At 38.8% G+C, this 20,031-nt stretch overlaps 3 protein-coding genes across 3 annotated transcripts in view; all 3 read left to right on the top strand.

Annotated features, from left to right (window-relative positions):
- Nucleotide 1: 1 nt before the first annotated feature.
- Nucleotides 2–3,318, top strand: LOC108166696 (uncharacterized). The gene is made up of 2 exons (XM_017307404.2): nucleotides 2–557; nucleotides 1,673–3,318. The coding sequence occupies exons 1-2, from the start codon at nucleotides 152–154 to the stop codon at nucleotides 3,253–3,255; spliced, it is 1,989 nt and encodes a 662-aa protein (XP_017162893.1). The 5' UTR covers nucleotides 2–151; the 3' UTR covers nucleotides 3,256–3,318.
- A 3,312-nt stretch (nucleotides 3,319–6,630) lies between these two features.
- Nucleotides 6,631–11,738, top strand: LOC103472648 (uncharacterized). The gene is made up of 2 exons (XM_017307402.1): nucleotides 6,631–7,072; nucleotides 9,142–11,738. The coding sequence occupies exons 1-2, from the start codon at nucleotides 6,706–6,708 to the stop codon at nucleotides 11,079–11,081; spliced, it is 2,307 nt and encodes a 768-aa protein (XP_017162891.1). The 5' UTR covers nucleotides 6,631–6,705; the 3' UTR covers nucleotides 11,082–11,738.
- Nucleotides 11,739–18,768: 7,030 nt separating this feature from the next.
- The window catches only part of npr1a (natriuretic peptide receptor 1a), a 45,561-nt gene continuing 44,298 nt past the window's right edge, over nucleotides 18,769–20,031 (top strand). Inside the window, exon 1 of the mRNA XM_008422285.3 lies at nucleotides 18,769–19,299. The gene's annotated coding sequence lies outside the window, so the exon portion shown is untranslated. The remainder of the gene's footprint in view (nucleotides 19,300–20,031) is intronic.

Raw genomic sequence — 20,031 nt, 5'->3', positions numbered from 1 at the left:
CCTCCTGACCAGCAGAGGTCGCTGTTTCCTCTTTATGCCTCGCGTTCACTAAACGGAAGCGTTTTCCACAGATTTCCTAAAAAAAATTGTGTTTACATGCTCCCATCCTCTTTCGTGTTTTAGCGGCTTTGGGAGCCTAATCTGCGGCAGAATGAGCGCAATTCAGCTGCTGCGGATGTCGGTGCATCAGCGGATCAGCGCCGCCGCTGAGGACGTCCTACAGCAGCTGGAAAACGGGGAGAAAGCGGTTAAACTCCGGACACAGAGAGCAGTGATAACCGCGCGGCTAACAGCTACCGCGGAGGAAATCTTCGGACTGTTCAAGGAAACTTTAGCGGAGTACGAGGAGAGACTGCGGCAGTCCGAGCAGGAGATATGCCTCCAGAGAAAGCAGCTGGATGCTCTGCTGAAACCTGAAATCAGACTGCAACGATCGGAGCAAACGGAGGCTTTTAAAGCCGCAGGAGCCGCTGCGGCCAGCGCTTACTCGTCCAGTTCCGGTCAACTTCACAATAAAAGCCCTGCAGATCAGAGTGAAGAGGAAGCTGAAGACACAGGTGCGATAAAGACGCCTGAAATAGAAATTAGTACCAAACGAATGTTCTCAACTAATACTGGCACTTATTCAACATATTTTCACTCAAGTGAAAGTACAAAATCGCTGTCTAAGAAGTTACTCCAGAATTAAAAAACTTTACTCAAAAAGGTCAGTTGAGTACTGAATAATCAACGCATCTGATTTAATAGTTTAAAATTTGTCATCAAACAGCCAAAAATATAAAATTGTGTGCAAATTCTGGTATTTTACATACCGAAATATACAAATAAATAGGTTTTAAGAAGATATTTTTTTCCCCAATGTCCTTTTTTTAAATATAAAACTACTGAAACTAATACAGTACCCTGAGAATCGGAAATTCATACGTTTGTTTGTTTGTTTGTTTGTTTTTTAAAGAACATTTCTGAGATTAGCTCAACATTTCAGAATTTTTTTCAACGCATTTTCGACTTTTGGAGCTTAAAAATTTACCTATTTTTAATAGAGAATTTCTGAAATTAATCTCATAATTTTTGAGTTTTTCTTTTTTGTCAGAAATGTATTTCTCCTTTTTTTTCTGTCTACGATGGCATTAATACGCTATCCTACTACCAAAAAAGTATTTACGAGCCGTTTACTTTCTCCTAACTGCCTAAGTTCTTGTTGACATGGTAACCGGAAAAAAAAACCCGTCAAAGATAGCTTGCTGCTAAGAGCGCACACTGTCATATTTTTACAAATACAATATAACAAAGCACATTTTTAACAACCCAAACTTTTGACCGATTCCTAGCATGAATTTAGTTGAATATTTTTTTTTATTGATGTAACTTGTTAAGAATGCTGTGACACACAGATACAGTCATACTTACTTGAAAAAAGATGCAGAAAATAGTTATTTTCACATTTATTGACATCGCAATAGTGTGTCAAAATGTTGTGATAAAACTTTAAGTGCATATTACCCACCCCTACTTGAAATAAAGTCTTTTTGGGGAGAATTTATGAAACATTTGGATTCTAGAAAAGGTCAGATAAACACTCACAAGTTTTTAGAGCTGTGTCTTTTTTAAGTCTGTTAATCTCTTCAGTCTAAACACAACTTCAGTCTAAACATGCAACTTTTGTTTCCAGGCCTTCTGAAGATAGTGACCCTGGACGACTCCGGCCTGCCAGCCCAGTTCGACTCAACGGACCTGAATCCGCTCGATTCTGAGAACGTCAGCGATGCTTCCTGCCCGTCGTCGCCACGCTCCTCCTCTGAATCCTACCACCTGGCGGCCTCTACGTGCACCGACGACGACGACGACTGGACGGAGAGTCAGTCTCTCAGGTCAGAGGGCAAAAGAAAAAAGAAGAGAGGTCGGCCTTTCAGATCCATCGAGAAAATGGAAGGAAGTCCTCCTCTCGTATCTGCTGGGAAGAAGAAACGAGGACGACCTCTCGGATCTTTGGGCAAAAAGAAGAGAGAACTTCTTGGTCTTGAACCTTTAGTCATTGTGAAAAAGCGAAAACGCACTCCTCCTACAGAGCGTTTCAACTGCCATGTCTGCGGACGCCTCTGTCCGGGGAAAGGCTTCCTGCTGCAGCACGCGCTGCGGGTCTGCGGCAGCAATCCGGACCGGCGCTGCGGCTTCTGCGGCGAGCTTTCAGACTCTGCTGATGGCCTGATGGCTCACCTGCAGGCTCACCAGCAGAACACCAAAAAGTGCTCCGTCTGCGAGAAGACGTTCACCTCCATCAGGGCGCAGGAGCTGCACTTCCGCATCCACACCGGGGAGAAGCCGCATGAATGCCCCGAATGCGGCAGATTGTTCCGGCAGAAAAGCAACCTGATGTCTCACATGCTGGTTCACGCGGCGGAGAAACCATTCAAATGTAAAGAGTGCCCTCGCGCCTTCTGCCACATGACGTCACTGGAGCGCCACACGGAGGAGCACAACAACGCGCTCATCCTCTCCTGCAGCGTCTGCAGTCAGGAGTTCAGCAAGCGGAAGGACCTGCGGAAACACGTGGCGACCAATCACGAGGACAGCGTCCCTAAAGCGAATAAAAGCCGCACATCTGTGCTGACCAACTGCAAGGTGTGTGGGGAAGCTTTCGACCGGAAGATCCTGCTAGTCAGGCATGCTGGGTCTCACGCGCAGGAGCCCAACTGCTGCTGCGGCGTTTGTGGGAATCTGTGCGACTCCATCGACAGCCTCAACGCTCACCTGCGCTTCCACCGGGTCGCCGCCAGGACCTGCGAAACCTGCGGGAAATCCTTCCCCGGCCGATCGGCGCTGCTGATGCACCTGAGGATTCACACCGGGGAGAAACCCTTCAGCTGCAGCTTCTGCGACAAGGCCTTCAACCAGATCGGCAACCTGAAGATGCACCTGAAGATCCACACGGGCGAGCGCGCTTTCTCCTGCAGCATCTGCGGGAAGGGCTTCACCCAGAAGAACAGCCTGGACACGCACATCCGCTTCCACAACAAGGAGAGGCGCTTCCTGTGCCAGGTGTGCGGGAAGGGCTTCATGCAGGACGTGGACCTGAAGAGGCACATCCTGGTCCACACCGGGGAGAAGCCGTACGAGTGCAGGGTCTGCGGGAAGAGCTTCCAGGCCAGGCGCTCGCTCAACGGTCACCTCAAGGTTCATGAAGCCGGTGGGATGGTGGGCGTCAGCGAGGACCAGAGAATGGACAACTTCTTCTCCGGACCCTTCCAGCTGTAGATCAGAAACTAAGCCCAGGGCTGAGCGATGCAGCTTAAAAATGAAATCTCTTCTATGATCATATCCGATCTGATTTCAAATTTTAATCAACTTTTTTTTCTCTCTGTTTTGCTCTAAAAACCAAATTACAAATGACAGAAAACATTTTCAAAAAGTGGCCTTTTCTTTGATTATCCCTTCTGTGAGTTTTACGAGGGGGATTTAGGGCCAGGCTGTGAGGATTTTAGCTTAGTTACAAGAAAGTGCAGTTTTACCAGACAAAACATCTGAATATTAAGAGAAAAAAATTGTTTTAATAAGAAAAAAGCTTTGATAAAGTTATCAAAATCTGTTGTGATCAGTTCAGTCCATGTGGTTCCTTTTTGTAATGGACTGAGTTGTTGGCTCATCATTTCAAAGTCCTGCAACTGATAAAAAAAAAAAAAAATTGGTATTACTATTAAATATTATCTGTAAAACCTACACTAAAGTATAATTTCACTAGATGCTCAACATTCCTCATTTTAATTTTTTTGTTATTTTTCATGTTGGAGTTCTCATAAAATACTACTTTATTCTCGTGATTCAAAAACCAATCTTAGCCTAACACTCCAAAGTCCAAATAAATGAAACAAGATGGCCGCCCTGGGCATGCTGACATCACTCTGAACTATGGAAACTCCCGGAGTGGATTGATGGAAAAAAATCCAGGTTTTCCAAAAGACTTTTATCTTTCAAACCCAAATAATTCAATCAGCATCCAACTTGCTGTCTTCTATGCTTCTTCTGAAAACAGACTTCTGGATTTCTTTGTGGTCTCATCTCTTGATCCGGACATAAACAGTCATTTCTTTTTCTTACTACAAACATATAAGAGCAGATTCTTGTAGATTCTTAAAAACAGCTTGCACGTTTGAGCCCAGCAGGAAATGGAGGAATTAACAGATTATCCCCTAAAAGAGATAAAAAGGACGATTTTAAAAGTTATTTGTAATTTTGTTTAAAAACAAAAGTGAAAAAATATGAAAATTGGAATTGGTATAATTTTTTAAAATGACGTTTAAGTCAGTCTTTTTGGCTCTGCACACAACGAAGAGCTGTAGCAAAAATTTAAATCCTACACTAAACACTAAGGAGTTTTTCCAATTCGGTGAAGAAACTGAGCTGCTAAATAATAATCAATAATCTATTGAATCAGATTTTTAAGTGTAAACATGGAATAAATTGATGATCAGACCCAGAAGTGGAAAAATAATTCAAAAAGCAAAGCAGCAGTCCCCATTTCACTGTCAGTTTAATAATTTACATAATTAATTTGAGCTTAGCGTTAGTATCTCGGCGTTCCTGTAACTGTTACTTTACTTTCACCATAACAATAAAGTGTCTCAAACAAGGTCGAGAGAATAAAGAAATGGAGGATGCAGAAATTAGAGAAGTTAAACATTTTCTAAAGATTTTATCTTTGCTATTCATGAAAATATTTGATTGGAAAGTCAAAATAAACTGATAAGAATCGATTTACGTGCATTTATTCTGCCAAATTATAAGCTATACGGAACTACAAATTGGTGGAGGGTTAAATTAACCCAGAGAAGATATGAAGATATCTGTTAAAACTCTAGATAATATATGAGGTTCATACAGTCAAAGCATCTCAATGTAGTTTGACTATATGATGGAAATATAGTTGTTGGATGGAAAAACTAAACCAGGGTCATTTATCACTCTGCAGGATCTGGTGTGAAAGTAAAACTGTTCTCTGGTTTGTCCAGTTTCTTTACTTTGATGTAAAACCAGTTTGGAGCATCAAGAGCTTCCAGTAGAAGCTGCAAGCATGAAACTGATTTTATTAATCTTCTGTTTGACATTTTGTCCCACAGTTGATGCATTTTTTTTTACCATTTCAGACAAGATGTAAATATTTCTGTTTCATTTAGTCAAATGTTATGGTTTGGTGATTTTGTTCATCTCTCCTAATTATAATCGCCTTAAGTTTGAGGCTGAGATTGGATAAATTGGACCTCTGGTGCTAATTATTATACCTACACTGTAAAAACTAAATCTCACCAAGTATTTTTGGTCTAATTTCTAGTGAAAATATCTTAGCACATTTGAAATAAGACAAAACTAACTTACAAATAATTTTTCCTCAAAATAAAGGAATGTGTTTTTAGTAAATAATTCCTTCATTTCATGAAAACGTAGTTATTATTTCACTTAAGACAAGACATTGTCCATGTTAGAAGTGAAATAATTTACCAGTGTAATTTGTCGTTGTTTATTAGTAGTATACTTAAGCTCTTATATCTTGCTGAAAAGTTGCTTATAAATTAGTTTTGTCATATTTCATGTGTATTAAAACATTTTCACTAGAAATTAGACCAAAATACTTGGTCTAATTTCAAGTATTTTGATCTAATTTCTGTGCTTTTACAGTGTAGAAGCTGAAACAAATTAAAAACTGACTAGATATTAATTTCTACTTAAATATTTTTTCTTTTCTAGGTAATCAAAATACTGAGCATTGATCTTAATCTGTGATGCAGCTTTTGCTTCTTGTTTCTCCATCTTTTACTCTGTAGATGATATTATGAAGGGTTTTTTTTATAAGAGAAGCTGTTGAATGTGTTTGTTTTTCATTTCTTGGCATGCGGTCTCTGTTTCTTTTTTTTTTAAAGACTTGATGCTGATGGATTCTTCATGAATTCAGCACAATGTTCCTCTGAACCTGGTTTAACCAAAAACTGACATTTAAAGCCGTTACAGGACGTGTAATATGTTGATTATATGTTAACGTTTTTTTATATGTTGTTGGAAATTAAAAGCTACTCTGGGCCTATTTTGAGCCTCATCACCCGGACCGGTGATCAGAAAAATCCTGTCTTGTTTTCAACCAGTGAATGCAACTAAATGCTACCAGGTTGTGGTAGAAACACTCTAAAGTGTGGACTGTGTTACTGAGGGAGGAAAACTGTTTGCTTTGGATGTTTTCCCTTAATAAACGTTCATCAATCATTTGAAAACTGCTTATGGTGTTCTTATATTTACTATTCATTTTTGTCTGAAATTAAAGTTTATTTTTTATTTATTTAACCTTGAACCGGGTTTAGAACAAATTCTCATTCTTGACAACTACCTATTCAGAAAACATTAAAACATCATACAACAGAATACTGTAGCGCAGAAAACAGAATAATATCATACAACTAAGAGATAAAAATACAATCATATTTTAAACGTTATTGAGAATCCTTTGTAAAGCACTACATTAGTCTGATGTCATTTCATGTACTAAATGTACTATAATACGTCAAAAAATAAATAGAAAGCAAAGTATATATTTTTATATTAAATTATTTTTGCTTATTTTTTAACTGTAGTGAACGTTAAATAAACCTGGACCACAGAAAGAATTGGACATGTTCAGCTCCTCCGGTCCTGCGGGGGGCGCTGCGCCTCTGCTTCCTCTCAATGACCCGGACTGTTTTCCTTCCTGCAGCCCGGTGGACGGAGCTCTGCATCGGGATGTCTCTGTTTGTGTCCCCCCAGAGCTGCGGGCTCCGGCCCCTGACCGACTCGGTGTCGGAGCTGCTCTCCAAAGTCGGTGAGGAGATCCTGGCTACACTGGAGAGGCGCGCCGGGGAAGCCCAGTCGGTCAGAGGCTCGGGCCGCATGGTGCGGCTCCTGCGGCCGCTTCTCACGGACGGGATGGCTTCAGCTGCGGAGCTGATTGTTCAGCTTCTGGAGCGGGAGGTGGAGGAGTACCGGCGGCAGCTGGAGCGGCAGAACCGGCTGCTGGAGGCCGCACTGAGTCCGGTGGTTCTGCTGAAGCGAACAGGTGAAAACCGCTAGCTTGATGTTACAGCCTAGCGCGACTGTTGCTAGGCAACCAGAGACCAATCAGAATCAAGCTGCTGATCATTTACTAACCAAAATACAAGAAACGTAAATCCAATGTAGCAGCGTCATTCATGTAGAATTATGGGTAGATTTCTAATTATTATACATATTTATTTTGTTATAATGACAAATACTTCACTTCTTTTTTTTTTTTTAATACCCTGAAACAGACATTTTCTTTTAATCCCGGACTATTCACATAAAGCTTTTATTCAACCCGTTTAACAAATCAATATTTTGTCAGAAATTAGTTAATCTTACTCCTCTTTGACCATATAAAAATCAAAATTTTGTTCTCAAAACAGATGTCGATGCAGTTTTGTTTAATTTGTAGAGTAATTTAAATTTTTTTAGGTATCTAGATGTTTTTCACCCTGGTTAAATCACCATGGTAACAGAAATGAAACCATCAACCAGTTTAGAGTTTAAAATGGCTTCTTAAAGGTCCCCCAGTTTACTGCTTTGCCCCTTTGCATAATAGTTAGATATGAAAGTTAAAAAAGTGTTTTCACTACTGCACTAATCTATTTAATGCTAATTAGTTATATTGACCAGACTTTGAAAAAATCATTTAATTAAATGGAATGGAAAATGTTTGGTCTTAATCTTACAGTGAGAGGAAAGGGTTATTTGTCTTTATATCCATATATCTGATTTCATATGTTTAGTTTTCTTCTCGTCATTCATTTTTTCTGGGAAATCTGTTGTTTCAACAAGGGTAAAAATATTCCCAGATCTGCTGATACCATCGGTACGTTATTTGATTCCGATCAGCAGAGTGATTTGACTATCATAAGAAAATCAGATCTTAAGTTTTACTGTAAAGTAAATAAATTGGAGCTTTATATTACAACTAAATGAACTTATTTGTCACACTGATGACGCTCTGCAGCATTGCGTTCTGGCCCAGATTGTGGCATAAATGTTTTTTTATTATTGATGGCTGACTGATACTGATTTCCTGTTTTCTTCGAGGTCTGAGCCCCAGAGTCTCATTATGTTTCCAAGAACTGCGACCCATATAGGCTCATATGAGTAGACTGTATCTTAATTCAGCAATTACATGAAACTAACATTAAACGCACAACAAAAATGAGCTGCAGTTTCCGAACTTGAGGTAGTTCTGAAACGAACAGAAAACGACTCCCTGACGTAATTAGGTTTCTCTAAACATAGAGGGCCAAACCATGAGCTCTTTGATGAGATTAAAGACAGATTAAGAGGGAATATTTCAGTTTTTCTGCATTTAGTGAACAAAATAAGATTTTTCAGTATATGGCCTTTTAGTCAAATGGAAATTGGTCGATTTTGATCATTTTTGACTTAAATTTTATCTTAAATTATATTTCTTCATCGCTTTCATGAATGTCTGTCTTCTAATGCCATTAATAAATACAAAAGTTTTACCATCCGTTTTTTATGTAAACAGTAAAAAACTGGGTCTTGTGAAAGTATGTGCACGCCTTCAACCATTTTTGTTTTGTTATTTCTAGGCCTGTGACAATAACAAATTTTACTGGGTGATAAATTGTCCCAGAAGTTATTGAGATAAGCAATGATATTGTTGTTTTGAGACCATTTTCTCAAAAAAACAATTTCATATCTTATCAGATCAGATAAGATACCTTATCTTATCAGGTAACTGAAAGATAAGATACTATTATCTCATCTTTCAGGTAAGATAACAGTATTATAATGCAACATTTTTCAAAGATCAATAAACCTTACATTCTAATGAACATTTTAAATATCCAAAATAAATAAACAAGACAACAAAAATAACAAATAAAATGAATTATTTAGTCTCTGTAAACAAAACAAAAAGTTGAGACGAAAGCACCAGACTGAAGACTTCAGTTTTTGGTGATGAAAGAGAAAAGAGAAAATTGATTTATTGCTTGCCACAGGCCCAATTTCTACTATTAAGGACATTATTGTGGTTTTATGTGAAAATCTGACAAAAGTTAAAATATTTGTATGAACTAAAGATGTTTTCTTCGTCGTCAGTCTCCATTGGCTCCTCCGCCAAAGAGGCCACAGATGATGAAAACCTCCCGCTGCGTTCAGTCGCAGCAACTGCTGCCTCCTCAGACATTTCTGCTGCTGAAAGTGATGAAGAATGGATCGAAAACTCCTCAAATGAAAAAGAGACAAACACAGAAGATAAAAGAGATGAACCTGTAAGTAATCAATGTTTAATCTGTGGGAAAACTTTCCGTCACAAAGGAAATCTCATCAGACACGCGGAAACGCACGCAAACTTTCCTGAAAATCTCTGCGGAGTCTGTGGAAAACACCCGGAGGGTCCAGGAGATTTATCCGACCACCTCGCCTCCCACAGGAAAACTGTTGGCACGAGCAGGTTCTGTGAGATCTGTGGGAAGAGATTTCAGAACATGGAAACTCACGTACGGAGCCACACTGGGGTAAAACCGTACAGCTGTGACTTCTGCAGCAAGAGCTTCCCACGGGCCAGCGCACTGAAGAGGCACAAGAAGATCCACAGCAGAGTGAAACTGAGCGCCTGTCAGGTCTGTGGAAAGACATTTGCTGAGAACCAGATGGTTTTAGAACATCTGAAGACACATGAAGATCACCGCAAAGGGGAGGATGATAGTTCAGACATAACTAACCTGGAAGTAAACGTAGAACCACCTCCTGATGATTCACTCTGCTGCAGAGTTTGTGGAGATTCCTTTCACAGTCAAGGCTTCTTAAGAAAACACGCAGCGACACACAGCAGCAACTCCAGATGTGTGTGTGGAGTGTGTGGGGAGCAGCTGGATTCATCAGACATTCTGCAGACTCATTTGGAGTCTCACAGGGAGGGTGGTGGGACATGCACTGTCTGCGGGAAGAGTTTCCAGAACATGGAGACACACATGCGAATCCACACAGGGCTGAAGCCATACCGATGCCCCGTCTGTGGCAAACGCTTCCCCCGCCCTGGAGCTCTGAGGCGACACAAGAAGACCCACAGCGCCAAGCGTCCACTAGGCAGAGAACAGGAAGTCCAGAATACAGAAAGTCAAAATGCAGAGATGTCAGTTAGTCCATCATACAGCTGCAAAGTCTGTGGAGAGAGTTATCAGAGCAAAGGCAATCTAAGAAAACATGCCAAGCGCCACGCTTCACAGTCTGTCTGTGGGGTGTGCGGTGAGGATCTGCTGCCATCTGAGACGCTGGCCGATCACTTGCAGGGCCACAAAGACAAAGGGAAGGTCTGCCACATATGTGGCAACACCTTTCAACACATTGAGATCCACATGCGGACCCACACAGGCATCAAACCATACTCCTGCAGCATCTGCGGGAAGTGCTTTCCGCGACCCGGTGCTCTGAGGAGACACAAGAAGAGCCACAGTGGGGAGAGGCTGTACATCTGCGAGTTTTGTGGGAAGACGTACACCGAGCACACCTCTCTGACTACGCACATCAGGAGCCACAACACCAACCGAACTGTCAGCCGCGTCTCCTGCGATACCTGCGGGAAGAGTCTCGCCTCTGTCCAAATCCTGGAAGTTCACCGGAGGATCCACACGGGCGAAAAGCCATTCCCCTGCCGCATCTGTGGGAAAGCCTTCAGGCAAATGGGAGGACTTAACGTCCACATGCTAACACACACAGGAGAGAAGCCATTCAGGTGTTCTCTCTGTGGCAAAAGCTTCTCCACCAAAGGATACCTGGAAACCCACATCCGCTTCCACAGGAAGGAGCAGGCCTTTGGGTGCCACCTGTGCTGCAAGGCCTTTGTCACCAAAACTGACCTGAAGAAGCATCTGTTGACCCACACTGGAGAGAAACCCTACAGCTGCCAGGTATGCGGGAAAAGTTACCAGGAGAAACGCTCTCGAGACGTTCACATGAAGGTTCACCAGGTGGTCCACAACAGCAGGGAGTCAACGAGAGGGCAGGAGGATCTCCAGACAGACTTCATCCAGCTGTAGAGAGTCAGATTAGTTCAAACTCATAAATTACAAATAATAATAAAACATTATTACCTGTTGAACAGTGATCACATGAGAGACAAAGATGTTTAAGTGGAAACCAGAAAGAATAAGAGAACTGGAGAACTAGACTACCAAATAATACATTTTTAGCCTGTTGAAGAATACAAAGTTCTCATTTTCAGATTATTCCTTTTAACATTTTACAGAAAAACAAACAAAATGCATTCATATGGAGACGCTCTACCAGAAAGATCTGTTGATTTTCTGAGTTTGTTTGAATGAAATTTGAGCATTTCAGTCATGACAGACCTGATCTTTTACTGAGTTTTAACTGAGTTTGACATTTTAGTCATTTTCTAAGAAATCCTACAGTATTTTGAAGGTCCTTAAATGTTTTTGGACTAGTTTAAACAGTCTTTATTTCCAAAGATCTGCTGTAATTTAGTTTTTACCAAAGAGATAAAGTTCTAAATGAGGTTCGACAAAATTTCTTGGCATTTTTAGTAGGAAAGTTGAGATCACCATTTTCTACATCAAAATATTGTTGAATATATAAAAAAAATAAACAGTTGGAGACGTGTAGCATCATATTGTTTGTTGTTTATGTTTGTACAACCAATAAAAAGCTCTTCAATACATTATTACTAATTTATACATATTTGGCTGAAGTCTGTTTTTTGTTACAAGACATCTAATCTAAAAATAACGACATGAAAAACATTTATTTGCTGTTTTTAATGGATTAGGGTTGCATCTGTAAACATGACCAATACGTTTTTCTCATTTTGTAATCTTAACTATTGATAAAATATTATACTTGTAAATGTATAGAAATGATAGAAACTGCTTTGGATTAGATAAATATCATTTAAAAAATTTTTTTCTTAATTTGAACATAAATCCATATCTATATTTATAATGATCACTTTTTAAAATTATTTTCAAAGCAAATCTTAAGTTTTTTTGCATCCATTAAAAAAAATTGTGAAGATAATTGTTGAATTAATGTAAAATAATTTCAAGTGTTAGTTGTTCATGTGGTAAATTAGCATAAATTTGATGGCAGAATTTTAATTTCAGTCATTTGAAACAAAATTAGACTTGAAAATTTGACTTGTAAACATCTCTGCTATGGATTTAAGCGGCTCTGTGATGGTTTTACTTTAACTTTCGCTGAATGTGAAGATCTGGACGCGGCTGGCCTGGAGGAGCTCAGTAAAAAATAAAAAAGGAGACGTAATAAAAGTTTTTCCACCAGATGTCACTACAGCTTTTAAGCTTGAAATTGAACCTTTAAATCGGTTTAAAACACAGATGGAAGATCCAAACCTTTGCGTCACGTAACACCTGAACTGCTTCTTTATTGCCTCATCATATAAACTATTACATTTAAGTTTATAAACAATAAATCTATTATTAGTTCTGTGATCAAAGGTGAAGACCGTATATAGTGGACTTTAATATTTAATGGGAACAGATGAACAAACGTTTCAGCTTTAATTGAGGAGATTTATCCTCCTTTCTTTATAGTCACTGGTTTACTTCTCTTTTAGAAAATGGGTGAATTTTAATTTTTAAACTGGATCGTTTACAGCCAGCAATTTACTTATTCTGACTGGATTAAATTGGGAGATTTAGAATCTATTCCTGACTTGAAAGCTCTGATCTGTAGTGATGAATAATTGAATTTAATTTGAAGAACAAGCATAAAACTTTAAGATACTGCAGGTAAAATAAGTTTTGAAAACAGTACATTTATGTCTAATCTCTTTATTGACATTAAATTCACACCTGCTGTTTGCAACAACCAAATAATCCACACGTAAAACACAATAAGAATAAATTAGTTGATAAATTAAGATATGTAACCAAATACAGGGAACAAGTTCTGAACACATGAAGAAATGTATGTGCAACGAGGCTTGGGAACCAGCTGTTTTTAGAAAGCATTCAATGTGTACAAATAAACTGGTTTAACATTAACTGGCAGCCAATAAAAAGCTTTTTTATATTGTCTGAGTCGTAATCCAAAAGTGAAAGGACGAGTCTGTCACTAAAAACCAGCTGAAATGGAAACCTTCAAATAAAACCTGGAATAAAACAAAGTAAAACACAAAATAATGCACAAAACCACAACGGCCTCCAATCACACTCCCTGCGTAAGACTCCACTGCTGAAGAAAAAACATCTATAGGCTTGATTACAGTTTGTTGAGGAAGATTTGGATAACAAGTGAAACACTGAGAATGTATAATGTGGTCAGATTATACCAAGGCTGAGTTATAAATATAACTAAACCCCTTATATATTATATATAAATATTCTTGTCTAATTGTAGGATCAAAGCAAAACTGGACATATTTGATAGAAAAATGTGCAGATTTCTAAAAGACGTCTGAGACATCTTTAAGGCGTTGTTACTTCATTTTTTCCACAAAGTATTTTGATACATTTTCAAAATTACATTCAGTTTTATTGTCCCTTCTGGAAATTGTCAAATGTAATTTCCATATTTTACCCATAACTTCATTTTCGGACAGATTTTCTTTGATTTCTTTGTTATTTACTACATTTTCCTTCTGGTCTGAGATGCCTCAACAGATGAAAAATTTTGCAGGTACAACGGTTCGGACCGATATGTTCACATTCTGTCTCTGTCTAAATTAAATTAGATGTATTATGACTAATGTTGTTATCATTGTGGAAAAGGGTGGAGCTGCCATGTTGGAGAATGGAACAAGAATCAGGCCTGAAATGGAGAAACAAAACAGAAGAATCCAGTTATGAACAATGAAAAACCAGGAGCTCAAATACTGAGGCAGCAATGGAAAGTGACTAAAGAACCAGGAACGCTAATCAGAGGAAACGAGGTAGAGCTGAGGAGAGGATAAAGCAGGGAAACTGAGGGAGGAGGCTAATTAACACAGAGGAAGCTAAGCTAGGACTGAAGGCTCTAGATACCAAAAAGCCTGCAGCAATCTAAGAAAAATAGATTCAAACACAGAAGAGAAGAAACGAAGCTAAACAAAGGAATAAACCAATACGGCAACACGTTGACAACAATAATAAACAGAGAAATGAACTGCATATGGCAAGACCTGTTGAACATAAATAACCCAAAAACAAACACAAGAAAAAGATTCAGACACTAAAGGAATGTAACAGGTGCGATGGCTGCCTCCTGGGAAGACGGTTGTTGGTTCAAATCTTGATCAGCTGCAGGTTTTTTGGGATTTATAGAGGTTTGCTTTTTTTCTACAGTCCAAAAACATGAATGTTAGGAAACCTGGAGAGTCTCAGGGTGCATTCACGCCGCACCAGTTTAGTCTGCTTTCATTGAACTCAAATTTGTTTGCCTAGAAAGTTCAGTTAATGTGAACTCTGACCTGGACCAAAAAAGTGAACTCCGGTCCGTCCAGGTCTTGATGTGGTTGAAGTGAACTGTGGGACGGTTTGAATGTATATGTGAAAGCCTATCAGACCGCTCCAAAAGCAGGGCATTCTGGGTAAATACAACCCAAACAAATGCGAGAGTTTAGCTCTAGCAGGAGAAATGGACAAGAGAGAAATCCTACAACCGTTAAAATCTGATGAACGTCCGTTTTTATTTACATTTCTTGAAGAAAGAAGTTGCGCTCAGTGTCGTTTCCTTCAATGGTTCTTGGTGCAGCGCTGCTGCAGGCGAGGAGGGGAACAGCAGCTGAAAAAAGTAACAAATGTTGCAACATTGGTCTCAAATCGAACTAAACTCGCAGTTCTGGGTGGGTTTGTGTTTATCCGAAGTGAAAAAAATATTCCGCTTACTGAACGCAAGAAATGTGGACAAGCAGAAACTAAAAGGACACGGATAGTTAATTAATTACTCTGAGAAACGACTACTTTAATACTTGAATACACACTTACACATATGTGTGTACATATATATATGAGTGAGTGTGTTTTTGTTGTTGCTTCCTTGTCAAAGCAGATTGGCTTCTGTTTGAACAGACTTGTGAGGAATTCCAGGTATTTACACTCATTAACAACCATTGACGTCTCTTGTCGCTCTCACCTGACTGACCTGTGGTTCGTTGCAGCCAGTGTGCTGTTTACTTACCCACCTATAATCTGCGATGGTGTTTTCACATCAATCAGTGAGAGCGTGCTCGTCAAACCGCCTGGGGAGGAATGTAAGGTCTGCATTGTGTGTTGATGGCTGGTTTGCAGAAGAAAAACAAAATATGTTTTGTCCAGTTTAGCATTTACTTTGGCTCAGTAAAGATGCAGCATGTTCAACACTGATGGGATAAACATAAAAATGACAATAAAAGCTATGTATGACTTCTTTTTGTACGGCTCTGACTGCATGGCACAGCAAATGCTGCTCTTGAAAAGCATTCCCATGTGTTATTTTGTGTTACCAGACCCATAAAGAAGTGTGATTTCTGTTACTAAGTTGCACAGAAAAATGCATTTTATTACATTTTCATATTTATTGATATTTCTTGACGGTATGATGGAATATTAGTGCCATTGTAGATAGCAAAACAGAGGAGAAATTTTGAGATTAATCTTGAAAATTTAAAACAACAAACTTTGACATTTCTGAGTTTCAAAAGTTAAAAAGATTTGACTTGAAAGTCAGAAAATTTCTGAAAGTTGAAAATTTCAGAAATTTTGAGATCAACCTCAGAAATTTTCTAGAAAAAACTTTTACATTTCTGAGTTTAAAAGTGACAAAAATTTGACCTGAAAATAAAAAAAATTCCAAAAGTTGAAAATTTGCTAGAAAAAATAAATTTGATAAATTTGAGATTAATTTCAGAAATTTTCAAGAAAAAAATAGAATATTTTTAATTTCAAAAGACAAAAATGTTTGATTTGAAATTCAGAAAATTTCCAAAAGTTGAAAGTGTTTGACTTTTTGAAACTCCAAATTTTCCAAGTTTTTTCTAAATAAGAAATAAAAAAGTTGAAATTCCCAGGAAAGACAGGATTATAACGGTTAACATTTAAAGAGCAAACAACATTTTCAAGACCCTTCTTGAAATTTCATCATTAATACAAATAAAATCAAGTCCTGAGGAATAGTCAAAGTGAAAAAGTTGCGCTCATGTCTTCTTTTGAGGTTTCTGTGTCGTTTCCTTCAGTGGATGTTGGTGCAGCGCCCCCACAGGCGAGGAGGGGAACAAGTTTTTCAATTAGTTTGGTTTGTTTGAAGCAGTGCAGTGAGAGAAAACCACACCGGCTGAAAATGTAACAAGTGTTGCCATTTTGATCCCCAGTCGAACCGAGTCTCCAGGACTTTCAGAAAGGAAAAAAAAACTTTAATTTCAGTTTTCTGAACCGTTAATTTGATGAAACCCAGTGGAGGCATTTCCTTTGACCCCCGGTGTTTGCCTGGAGTCGATGCTTTCGTTCATCAGACAAGAGAAACATACACAAATGAGTCTTTTCATTAACAAGAGAGTTACGAGTGGAGGGCAGGGAGTGTGTGTGTTTTTACATGTGTGTGTGTGTGTGTGTGTGTGTGTGTGTGTGTGTGTGTGTGTGTGTGTGTGTGTGTGTGGGTGGGTGGTGATCATTTCCAGGAAGAGGTACAGAGGAGGGAGAGTTTGTGTGTGTGTTACTAAGTGGCTTCCTGGTCCACCGGGTGTATCCTGTTCAAAGACGCACTCACCCTGAGGGTCATGCATACGTGTATGTTTGTCTTGTACATTAACTTTCACACACACACACACACACACACACACACACACACACACACACACACACACACACACACACACACACACACACACAAACAGTTTTTGTTGACTCCACATTCTGTCCACGATAAACCTGATTGTTGTGGGTGTCAAGATTTGCAGATTCAGAACATCACCGAGGCGAAGACGCGTTCTTGTGTTTTGTTTAGCGCCGACTTGCAGGACGGCCTCTGACTGGCAGGGAGCCGACAGCCAAAGAAGGTCAAAGTTTAATAAGAGATTGTTGAATCATTAAACCTTAAGTGATCAGGAATGTTAGCGTCCTGCGTCAGCCGTCTCGATGAAATTCAATCTAAGAAATTAAAACAAACATGTCGGTTTTCCCACACCGCATCGTGTTCAGAGCAGTGTGCAGTTATCTTAAACGAGGGAGGTTGTTTAAAAAAATTACTGAAAATATTTAAACAATCAAAGTGTTGCAATAAGCTGGTTCACTGCAAAAACACAAAATCCTCCATAGTGTTTTTAGTGTAGTTATAATGCAAATAATTTGAAATACACTTGAAATAAGACAAAACTGCTTACAAGAAACTTTTTAGCAAGATATAGAAAGTTGCTTTAATCATTAATATTGATTAAAAAAGGATTTGTGGTTCCACTGACAGATTTTTTCCCAGGTTTTAAGTGAAAAAAATCTACAATGGACTTTTTATAAATAATCAAAAGTTACCTATAAGTTAGTTTTGTCTCATTTCAAGTGTACTGAGAGATTTGTACTGGAACCTAGACCAAAAATACTTCATAATATTTTGTGTTTTTGTTGCTATGTGAAAGAAGAAAGCTTATTTTTCCTATATTTATTGTGTTGTTACAAAAATGTATGGGTTACAAAATTGTACTTTAAAACTCATACGCCCAAATTAGTTGAGCTGCATAAATATTTTTGTTTTTATGAATATAAACAATATTCAGTCTTTAAAAATTGTGCAGGTATAGTGGATTTCTTTGGGAACAACATGGAGTTATTGGCTAGAGGACGCATTGACCTTATTATTAAACTGTACAGTCTAATATTAAACTTATTAGATTATCATTATTAAGCAAAGCATCAGTTCATACCTGCTGATTTACAGGATTAACCATTAATGCAGTGAAATTTGCGTTAGTAAAATAATTTTTTCTTATTTGATTGGCCCCCAATTGTCTCCAGCCCAGGGCCCCACAGGCTTGTAAATACGGCCCTGCCAATCAAAAAACTGACGTTTGGGTTTTTGTTCATGTAAAAGTTCGTTAGACACCCGATAGAGTGAATGAATGAATCATGATCAGAAACAAAATGGAATGCATTTAATGTTGAGCTAAAATATAAAACAATTTAAAACCAGTGAGGAGAAGAGTCAGATTTAAAGTGGCAATATTGTGCAAAATTCACTTTTGTACATTTTTGTTCTTCTATTTGAGTTTTTACTTCTTCTAAAAGCTCTAAAAAGAAACATCCAGCTGTTTTGGAAATTAGTTCATGTTTTTTGGTATCTGGAAAAAGTACCATTTCAAGAAACCTCCAGATTATGACGTCACAATGGGCGGGCACTACTCCGTTACCTAGCAACCCAGGCGGAGCTCCACCCACTTCATCATTAGACATTTGATCAGCTGGTTTTACCGCTGTATGCGCTCCACTATGGCTGTTTTGTTGTGGACAGTTCCACATCTCTTTGATGTTGTTTTTAGTGTATAAAATGGCTCATTCTGACAGGAGCTCAAAATGAGAAGACTAAAATTTTTGATTTTGTATAAAAAAATATAATGAACATGTTTAATATAGAGCTATATTAATTTGAATCATAATAGGCCATCATTAATTAAATAAATTAGAATAAACGCTTCAGTTTATCCCTCAGCCGGTGATTTACTAATCATGAGCATCATAAAATGTTTATGTCTTTATTGGTTGTTCTGTCTTATCTGGACCTGTTTGTCTGCTGGGTGTGATTCGGGAGAACAGATTATTCCCACAGCAGGAAATGTTTTGTGTTCGGGAGCGCGGCTGATCACCAGGGGGCTCCACAACTGCGTGGGCTTCCTGCTGTCCCCTCCACTAACCTCATCCACACCAGCTGGACTCATTAAACCGGACCCGAACCGTCCGCTGCGCCGCCTGAAGTCGGGTCTAATAGTGGGGGGGAAAGCTTCGGAACCAATCGGACACGCACGCTTACTGAGCGTTATCTGCCCTCGTGCCCTGTTTACGTGCCCCCACTTTGAAAAAAGAACAAAAAAAAAAAAAAAACCGTGCATGTGCGCGCGTGGCCGTGAGGAAGGTGGGACATCGCCGGGACCTTTTTCTGTTTTCCTGATTGTATTGGACCGGAAAAGTGCCGGCAGCAGCGGGGGTTCGGTGAAAACCTGAGTTCCTGCGCTGCTGAGGAAACATCACGCTGCTCTTCTCCTTCTGGTTCTGGTTCTGGTTCTTCTGGCTGCTGGGAAACATGAAGCTGCAGGAAGAGAAGCTCTGAGGATCCGAACAGGTAAAAGAACCGACTGGCTTTAGAAGTTCACGAATCCTCTGTCATTTCAAGCAGCCTAACCCACTCAGAGCTGCTGAGTTTGATCTGGATCACATGTTTACGTTCATTGAAGGTAATTACCATTAATTACAGTTATTGGTCTAGTTAAAGTTAACCCAGAAAGTCGCCATGTTTAATCCCGATGAAGCAATTAATCAATCAGACATTAAGAGAAGGGTGATGACATTTTAAAATTTTCTTAAAGATTTCTTAAAGCTCAGGAATTAAATCCAAAGCCAAATATTATTATTAATGATAAAAATATGACCATGTCTTTGGATTTAAATTAGTCAAAATACATAAAACAAAATTTTACCAATTGTTTTTCTCTAGTTCTGGTGCAAATATACTTAAAATAAGAAACATTTTTTGCAAGATAAAACTCTGAAATAAAGGACACAAGGAATAAAGATGTGGGAAATAAATCCCAAACCTTGTAATAAACCCAAAATATAAAACTCTGATTCCTTATCGCCATGCCAAAAATACACACAGATTAGTCATTTTAGTCTTGTTGCTTTAGTTTGATCTGTTATTATTTCTTCCACTCTGCAAAAATACAACACATTACAGAGTATTTTTGTCTTGTTTCTAGTGGAAATATCTTGGTATACTTGAGAAAACTAACTTATAAGTAGCTTTTAAGCAACATAGGAGTTTGTTTTAAGTAAATAATTCCTTGATATTGTAACA

Source organism: Poecilia reticulata, chromosome 11 (assembly GCF_904066995.2).
Source record: "Poecilia reticulata chromosome 11, P_reticulata-male-v2, whole genome shotgun sequence".
Lineage (NCBI taxonomy): Eukaryota > Metazoa > Chordata > Actinopteri > Cyprinodontiformes > Poeciliidae > Poecilia > Poecilia reticulata.
Note: the sequence above shows the minus strand (reverse complement) of the source record. Positions and strands in the feature narration are given on the sequence as shown.